General features: G+C 35.7%; 2 protein-coding genes across 2 annotated transcripts; both read left to right on the top strand.

Moving 5' to 3' along the window:
* Positions 1 to 713: 713 nt before the first annotated feature.
* On the top strand, positions 714 to 3,951 carry MELLADRAFT_116329 (uncharacterized protein; the record flags this gene model as incomplete). The annotated part of the gene is made up of 7 exons (XM_007409640.1): positions 714 to 1,410; positions 1,610 to 1,898; positions 1,954 to 2,266; positions 2,343 to 2,630; positions 2,706 to 3,131; positions 3,234 to 3,343; positions 3,431 to 3,951. 7 exons carry the CDS (start codon positions 791 to 793, stop codon positions 3,560 to 3,562), a joined length of 2,178 nt encoding a protein of 725 aa, XP_007409702.1.
* Positions 3,952 to 4,482: 531 nt separating this feature from the next.
* MELLADRAFT_35703 (uncharacterized protein) lies at positions 4,483 to 6,788 on the top strand (the record flags this gene model as incomplete). Its single annotated transcript, XM_007409641.1, has 7 exons — positions 4,483 to 4,660; positions 4,728 to 5,147; positions 5,266 to 5,732; positions 5,847 to 5,986; positions 6,089 to 6,164; positions 6,292 to 6,396; positions 6,483 to 6,788. 7 exons carry the CDS (start codon positions 4,483 to 4,485, stop codon positions 6,786 to 6,788), a joined length of 1,692 nt encoding a protein of 563 aa, XP_007409703.1.
* Between the last annotated feature and the right edge of the window lie 2,585 nt (positions 6,789 to 9,373).

Below are 9,373 nucleotides of genomic sequence, written 5' to 3'. Positions count from 1 at the left end.
GCAATACAGCCTTATGCACTTTAAAAAGAAAAAAAAAGATGAGCAACTTGGTTTGAAGATTAAAGTCATGATCAGACTCAAAGTAGCAAGTTGTCCAAGATAGTTTGGATTCTGACCCCTATCTCGCCCCAATCGAGACCTCAGACAACCTTCAGATGTGGTATGTATCGCGGGGATTCGCAGAATGCTTTGACTCAGACCGAGTTTGCCAGAAAGTAAAAAAACTCTGTATGAACCAAATCGATAACACCGCCACGAATCTTCAAATAACAAATCGATGCTTTTTGGATCGAATTTGTAAGGTGTAGGTGTAGGTCTTCATGGGACTTGTAGTGTGAAGGCGAGGACGTGATGAATGTGTTGAGATAAAGCTTGAAGACTTGAAATTCTTGTTTCGATATGAGCTTACTCGACGGGCCAGAAGCATGTTTTTCGAGGATGAAGAGGTGTAGAGGTAAGCTCAATGAGATTGGTTGCGGTGTGATGCAATGATCATTCACAACCGATGAGGATGTTTGATCAAGTAGAAAGTCACATGGAACTCCGAACGAAGCAGAGCAGTTCAAACTTTAAAGTTTAAAGTCAAGTTTAGTCTACTAAGTACCAAATATTAAGATAAAAGCCTGACTTAAGTAGTTAAATTTGGTCGTTTTAATTTAATTTGGATTTGAAAGTAGTCTGTACCCTTCTTTACCTTTGAACTCAACCCTTGACCACTCTTCAGCTCATCACTTAAACCAATCACAACCAACTCACTCGAAAGAAACAGATTAAACGAAGAACTCAACTAATGAAAACAACCATGACAGAAACCAATCTAACCGTCCATCCACCAACCTCACCTTCAGATTCAAATTCAGATTCAGATCGATCTGATGATTATCAATTACCTCTAACTTCTCCCATTCGAATCCATCATCAACATCCCAATGAAACAGATCAAGACGAACAACATACTCATACCTCTTCAGAAGCAGATGCAGAAAGGGGTCAATTACTCTCCTCTTGGAAATCTCAACAATCAAATTCAAATTCAAATCTAAATTGGAGTGAAGATGAAGAAGAAGAAGACGACGAAGATGATTCATTAGAAGATGAAGGAGAAGAAGGAGATGATGAAGATGATAAATCAATTGAAATATCAAAATGTATTAAATCATATAAATCTACTTCAAATCAAACACCTCATCTTACCATCATACCTAATCCTAATCTTCAAATCTTATCTAATTCTAGTTTTGATTCCGATTTACAATCTCCTGATATCAGTCTTGATTCTACTCGTCTATCTGACGAACGTAGAAGAAAACTCAAAAGACGTAAGAAACGTAGGGTTTATGGTGGTGGTAGACTTGATGCCGGTGGTGAATTAGAGATTTGGGAAGTGGCTTTAGGCATTGCTGGTGATATGTGAGTGGCTTTTGTGTCTCATCCTCAGATCATATGCTGACTAATGAAATTTCCATTTATTTCACACCTTATCACTCGATTAATTGATACTCATCTCAATTACCAACCATACCCATCTTTCGATGTTTCGATCTCATTCCGAATCTATGAATCAATCGCTTCTTAATCAATCATCCAACGATATCCACTCAAACCTTAGACTCTCACCTGCACCTCTCTTCATCCCACACGCTTTCCTCTTACTCGGTTTACCTATCGGTTTACCAGTCCTCTTCCTCTCAGCTTTCCTCGCTTGGTTCTCTCATGTTGTTTTAGTCGTATGTGGTCGTTATGTAGGCGGTCGAACCTATGCTCAAATTGCATCTGCAGTCTTCCCAGATCGATGCAAAGGCTTCAATCTTTGGTTTGGTGAATCGGTGGTTGAACTCTCTCGTCTTTTCATCGCTGGCGGTCGTGGGATGGTGAACATGATGATGGTATCCGACCTAGTAAGTTTTTGTCTTTAAGGTATCATATCGAACCATCTGACTTGGTTCTATCTAGTTTGCTCAACTCACTCGACAATACACACCTAAAGCTGCAATCCTCTATTCACGAGTCTTCATCATCGTTTTTGTCGCTCTAATTTCACTGATCCCAAACTTTATTCGTCCTCGAAGACCAATCTTCATGCCTGCTGCTTTTCCTACTCTCTCACGTCTTCCGCTTCTTCTTACTACCCTTTGGCCGATCGCACTAGGACTCATTGGGTTCAGATTAAGGCAACTCAATAAAGAACTTGGACGTAAATTACCACCAAGTGGTGAAGGTGATGTTTATAGTGAAATTATGGGTGGTACTGTTTGGGGTGGATTCAGTACGTTTTTTTCTTCATCATCTCATTTCGGTATCTGTACTAATCTGGAATACCTATTGCCTTGGAATTGTTACAGCTATTATCCTTTTTTGTCTCACTACTCCACAAAACACATTCACGCATCTTAGATCATTGAAAAGAATTAATAAACTACCAGCCCAACCGGCTCATCATCCGATGGTCCCCATCGGCCATGGTGCTACCCCGGATCCTACTCTCAATCGAGGTTCTTTTGCTACAAGTTATACTCTTCGACGATATTCTTGGGAATCAGCATCATTTCTAGGTGTACTTTATGCTTGTTTGATTTGTCTTGGTTGGGGTTTGGTAGGGTACTTGGGTATGGATCATGGTGGTTACGAAGGTAATGCTTCTTTCTTGAACCATAGTTGAGTTACAGTCGAACTAATGATTTCGAAAATTACAATTTTGTTTCAAGTGAATTTTCTCGCTTCCTTACCGTCTGCCGATCCATGGATCTCTGCCTCTCGAGTATTAATTTTGATAGTTTTAATACCATCGATTCCACTTTCATTAAGAGCAGCAACCACCTCACTTTTCCATTTCTGTCGAATTCCATTTGTGATCAGAACAGCTTCTAGTAGACGAGCGAGATTAAGGAATCGAGGGAATTCGAGTAAATCAGGAGAAAGAAGAAGAGGGATTGATACAGAATGGGATGATGAAGATGAAGATGAAGAATTAAAAGGAATCAAAGTTTGGGGTGCTAGATTAGTGACGATGATCGTTTGGGTTGGGGTTTCGATTGGAGCTGTGCTTTGGGGTGGTAGTAATGGTGGTGAAGGTAGTACGATTGAAATGTTGGGATGTGTGGGATCTACATTTATGACGGGTATCTTGCCTGGTTTGTTTGGCTGTTTTTTCTTTTCCCTTGGAAGATATGTTGAGTTTGAAGTGAGAAAAGAAAACTGATGACCAATTTTTTTTTGATTTTTTTCAATCTTAGCTATTTTCTTTGTGGTTTTATTTCATGTTAGGAAAGCTAGATCTATTTTTGTGACGGATTCTAGAACACAACAAGATGAACTATTAGTTAGAAAAGAATCACAATTACAAGTAAGTTTTACGAATGTTTTATTTAGAAGACTTTTTTTTGAAAATCAATCTTGATGAATGATGTTTTTATTTTGGTTTGATTTTTAGAGACGATTGAATGGTAGAAGATTATGGCAAGATGTTTGTGTGTTTGGGATCTTGTTACCTTATTGTATGGTGATCTTAATGAAAGGATTGATTGCAGCTTTTACCTTAACAAGAATAGATGGAAAACCGTAAGAGATAAGAAGCTAAAAGGATTCCAGATTGTTTATGGAAATCAATTTAAAGCAAGTTTTGAAGGGGTTGGTTCTTTGATTGATTATTTTTTCGGTTTTTTTTTCGCCAAAGAACTGGGTTTCATTCTTTAAGCATTTTGTGTGTTCATGATTTCATTTAGTTTTTGGTTTTGGATTTGGTATATTCTGTTTTTTTTTTGGTTTTTTTTTGTGATTTGTGATCTGGACATTTGAATCAAAAGGTTCAAGAAGAATGCTAGTTTGATTTTGATTTTGATTTTGATTTTTTGATTTTATGGTACAACTAGTCTTGTTTTAAGTTTATATTTTTATCGTTATTTGGTTTTGGATGATTAATTTTGAAAGTCAATTGATTGTCTTTTCTGTTACAAAACATTGCTAGATACATTGAGGAGATTGAGAGATGATGGATGATGATTGGGATGATTATGGGTATAGGTTTAGGTAAGTATGGGGTATTGAGGAGAACTGATTTGATTTGAAATTGAATGACAGAGAGAGAGAGACACGTGGTGAACTCGATCGGGTGCTGAGCCATCAACCAACCAACCAACACCATCAACCAACAACAACCATCAAGGATCAAGGATCAAGGATCAAGTGATTTAATCAAGAATGTCATCAACTCCATCATCAAATCGATTTGCAGTCTTGGCTAATAATTATTCAGATCAAGATTCATCACCAAACCAATCACAATCTAACAAAAAGAAAAAAAATAAATCAAATCAAAACTTAAAACTTAGAGATCAAGAAGATGAAAGATTATCCAAACATCATTTAGATTCACCTTCTCAAAGTTTAAGAGTTAGAGGAAACATGAATGAAAAAGAAGAAATCATTGAAATCCAATCTCAATCTAATCCCAATGAAGAACTTACATCAGAAAAACATTCTAGTATGATTAATAGTAAAACTAATCATCGTAAACCTTTAAAGAAGATTGATTCAGAGAAAAGTAAAAAGTATAGACAAAACGGATTAGGATCTGAATCTGGTTTGGTGACTCCTAATAGTAGTTCTATTAGTACTTTAACTTTAAAAGATAAAAAAGCAATGGTCTTATTGGTAATCTTATGTAAGTCAATCCAAGGATTTTTTTGAAAGATCTTGATAAATACTAATATATGATTCTGTTTATGTAGATATGTTACAAGGAATTCCAGTCGGATTAGCCTTTGGATCGATTCCATTCTTACTAAGAGCCAGATTATCTTATTCCCAAATCGGTTTATTCTCACTAGCTTCATATCCATATTCATTAAAACTCTTATGGTCACCAATAGTAGATTCAATTTATTTCCCCAAGATAGGAAGACGTAAATCATGGATTATTCCTGTACAAGCTTTAGTTGGAATGATGTTATGGTGGTTAGGCAATAATGTTACAGTCTTGATGGAAGCTGATGTACCTGATGTGAAAACTTTGACCGGATTGTTCTTTACTTTGGTACTCTTTGCTGCTACTCAAGATATTGCGGTAGATGGTTGGGCTTTGGAATTGCTTTCGAAAGATAACCTTTCGTACGCTTCTACGGCTCAAACTGTTGGATTAAATATCGGTTGTAAGTTTCAAAAACCTATTCACATTGATCAAAAGCTTTCCCAAAATGCTTCAAATCAAAAAACCAAAACCAAAACTAATGATTGATATGGTTTGAATTTGGATATGCGGTTCATTAGATTTCTTATCGTTTACTGTCTTTTTAGCTTTCAATAGTTTAGAATTCAGTAATAACAGATGGAGAGCATTGTTCGGTCTATCCAGTCAATCATACCCAATCATGACCCTTTCAGGCTACCTAAAGTCTGGAGGCATTTCTTTCCTAATCGTAACCATCTACCTAACCTTTTTCCAAACCGAAGAAACCCACGATTCAACTTCAACCGAACCCAAAATGAATGTCAAAAAAGTTTACAAAATCATGTTTGAGATATGTAAATTAAAACATGTTCAAAAGTTTATTTTGTTACATTTGATTGCTAAGATTGGTACTTCTGTTAATGATGCGGCTACTAGTTTAAAGTTATTGGAAAAAGGTTTGAGTAAGGAAGATTTAGCTTTGAGTGTTTTGATTGATTTTCCTTTTCAGATTGGTTTGGGTTATTTTGCTGCTAAATGGAGTAGTGGTGAAAAACCTCTTAGACCAGTTTAGTTGATTTTGTTACTTCTCTTGATCTAGTAAAAAATAACTTACCTGTTGACTGATTCGATTTGATTTGATTTTTCTCATTTTTGATGATTTGGAAAAACTCGATCTTAGTGGATTTGTGCAATGTGGTTTAGATTGTTATTTGCTGCTTGGGGTATAGGATTAGTTTATTTTTTTCCAAACTCTAAACCACTTTCGACTTCATACTTCGTTTTGGTCATCATTTCAACGGTGATTTCAAGTTTTGCTAGGTAAGTTTACCATTTTCTCTTTCTCGATCATGAAATCTTTTGGTTTTTTGATTTGATGGAAATTGAAAAAAAAAACTGATGATTTCTTTTGGTTGGGTTTAGTACGGTTCAATTTGTGGGAATTTCGGCTTTTCATACACAGATTGCTGATCCATTGATCGGTGGTACATATATGACAGTAAGTGATTCAAAGCCAAAAGAAAAAAAAAGAAACCCAAGATTGTGACGTGTTAAAAAAGATCATGTTGATTTTTTTTTCGGGATTTCTAACGAGTCTTTTGTTTTACATATTTTTTTCACCATAGCTCTTGAATACAGTTTGTAACTTGGGAGGAACTTGGCCAAAGTATTTCGTTTTGAAAGGAGTGGATTATTTTACAGAAGCTTATTGTGGTTTTGAAAATGAAAGTGTGACTAATCGAGCTTTAAACTCTACTCAACTTGAGTTTCAAGGTAAGTTATGAACTTCACTTTTCTAGAGACATACATCACCAAGTTTTTGTTTACTCTTGCTAATTTGATTTTGATTTTTTGGGTATTGGGTTTTGGTTATGTAGGAAAAGAATGTGTGACGGATTTAGGAAAATCAACTTGTTTAGATTTAAATGGGATTTGTCAAACTCAAAAAGATGGTTATTATATTATGCAAATCGTTTGTATTTTAATTGGTGCAATCTCATTATCATTAATCATTTCACCTACTGCTCAAAGATTACAAGGTAAATTCACTTCTTTTCAAAAAAAATCTAAACAGGTTGGTTTATTGATTTTGGGGTTCTGTTTTTTTAGGTTTACCGGCTAGAGCTTGGCAAGTTAGAAAAGGATTGAGAAGTTGAGATGGTTTGGGAAAACGTAGCATGAATGGAATTGGAATTGGAGTAGGAAGTAAAATGGTTAGGGTTTTATAGATCAAGATCCAATAGATCTTCAAATTAGATAAGATTCTTCTTTTCTTCTTCTTCTTTGCGTTTTCCTTTATCTTTGAGTTTCTCTGTTTGTTTGTGTGTGTGTTTTCATTTTTTTTAGTTGAACTTTTGATGATTTTTTTGAAAAGAGCCCTTATGAAAAAGAAAATATAGAGTTTTTTTGACTTCAATTTCATTTCTTTAGAATTAAAGTGATCAAGTTTTTAGCATTCAAAGTTGTTTTTTCATTTTTTTTTCTTTTGTGTATGAATTTTGAAAGGTTTATGAGGTTTATGTGAAAGGCATGGTTTTTTTGTGGTGTTGGATTTTTTGGGGAGGTTTTATAGTTTTGAATTCTAAAATTGAAAAGCTCGGCCAATCTTGCCGTAAGATGCAAGCGCGTCTGCAGGAAATGTTTGGTATAGGTTTTATGACACTTGTTTTGTGGTGTTATAATATGAGAAAGGAGTTGAGGAAGGAACATCATTCGGTTTGATTAGTTGGGTTTAAGAAGGGATTCGTTGTATTATGAGAATGCAATAGAGGTGAAGCAAATTTTGGGAAAGATGAAGTCTATGATCAGTTGAACAATGGAACTTATCCCGCGAAACATGGGTTTGATCTCATGTCTCGGAAAGATTTAGGGGATCTAGCACTGACTCTCGGGAGCCTCCCATACACACGAACATGTCAATATTGAAGCATACGCAGAAGTCTTTAGATAAGATCTGAACAGAGCCTGTTGTGGGGAAAAATTTGTACTCTACTGATCAACGGTCTGAGGAAAGTCTCTTGACTATCTTTTTTTTGAAAATTTCTTTCGACAATTTTTTTGCGTAGAATACAAGTGTTTCAACACTGCCCAGTGGCAATCCGAGGCATGTTTTTTTTCTCTTGGAAAAAAATTGCATGAACGCTAAAATTGCATAAAACACTGACTCAATACGTTTCAATATGATAGGAATAATTAAACTTGAGGGAAGACGGTCATTTGATTAGGTCTGCGCCAAAAGATACGTCGGATTGATAAATCCGAGGTAAATTTGTTGGCTGTGCATGGAGATAAACCATGGGCTCAAGATCATAAAATGAGCTCTTCTTTTGCAGCTTCGCGCAATTCGGCTGATTTGAAAGATTTCTCATCAAGATTGACAAATCAATCTCTTTGCTCCATTTTTGTTCGAAATCTACCGAATATTTCACAATCAATCCATCTTCTTTGTTTTATGATAAAATAGCCAAATCCACGTCTTCTATCCAATCTTATTTCAACTTAGTACTCCAAGACCAACCCACACGAGGTTCTGTGGCGCAAAGGTAAACCTACTCTCTCATCTTCCCTTTGGTACTTTACACGGCACGGTTTCTTCCAGTGATAGAAACCCTTTGATTTCACATCTTGAAATGATCTCTCATGATCACCAAGATAAAACAATCATGGTCTACCTCTCCTCTATGAGATGAAAAGATTGACCATGTTCTTGGATCCATATAGGTGGCTCCCACTGAACTTTACAAGCAACTCTGTGAAGATTTTGTACAAGATTGACGCAATCTAGCAGCTCTTTTTTTCTTGTTGTTCTTGTAAGTTGATTCCATTTCTTTATCTGATTGGAGACTGTAACTGATGACATGATATAATCACACTGTGATAAGAAGATAAATTTGTTTCAAAGAGCTTGTGCAAAGAAGTTACTTCAATCAAGGAAAAGAAATCCAATCATCCAAAACTGGTATAGGTGAATAGAGAAGATTGAGAAAGATCATATTTTGTGATCCTCAGATAGGAAGATAACTGAAACAATTTCAAGAATTCCTCAAAAAAGCATTCACATCAGAAATAAAACATGGTATTTTCAAGAGTGCTTCTAGCCAGTCTTTGGATGCTCATATTGGCATCTACCACCTTAGCTGAATGTTTTTGTGGTCAAATGCTAGACAAAAGAATCAGAACACCTGATTGTGGTCTACAAATATATTGCTCTAAATGTGAAATGCAGTCTGGTGTGTGTCAAAATCGATTGGAGCAAAAGGTATGGGAGTGTAACACTCATGGACCACAAGATGAAGAACCAATTAGTATATGCCCCTGGAAGGACCACAAAATCAAACTTTGTTCTAAATGTCTACTAGAATCAAATTTATGATAGAGTTGAATTTCAAGATTTCTGACAGCAAAAATCTTATGTGATGCCTTTGGCACTGAAATTTTTGTGGCTACTGGTCCTAAACTATGGTTTCAAGTGAAGTCAAAAAACCATTACAGGATCTGATGACCTCAACATCTTCATTTGGTTTTTGTGTGTAGTTTCTTTGATATTTTTTGTAGGTTCAAAATGATTCATGATGATTTCAAAAACTGCATTTGTCAAAAAAATAGAGATAAAAAGATATACACACGGTTTTGTATTATGTAAAACACATTACTCACGTGCACTTTTTGGGCCAAAATCATGATGAAGTCTTATTGCCAGTTGCCAGG

Source organism: Melampsora larici-populina, assembly GCF_000204055.1.
Source record: "Melampsora larici-populina 98AG31 unplaced genomic scaffold MELLAscaffold_16, whole genome shotgun sequence".
Lineage (NCBI taxonomy): Eukaryota > Fungi > Basidiomycota > Pucciniomycetes > Pucciniales > Melampsoraceae > Melampsora > Melampsora laricis-populina.
This window is presented reverse-complemented; position numbering and strand designations above follow the sequence as displayed.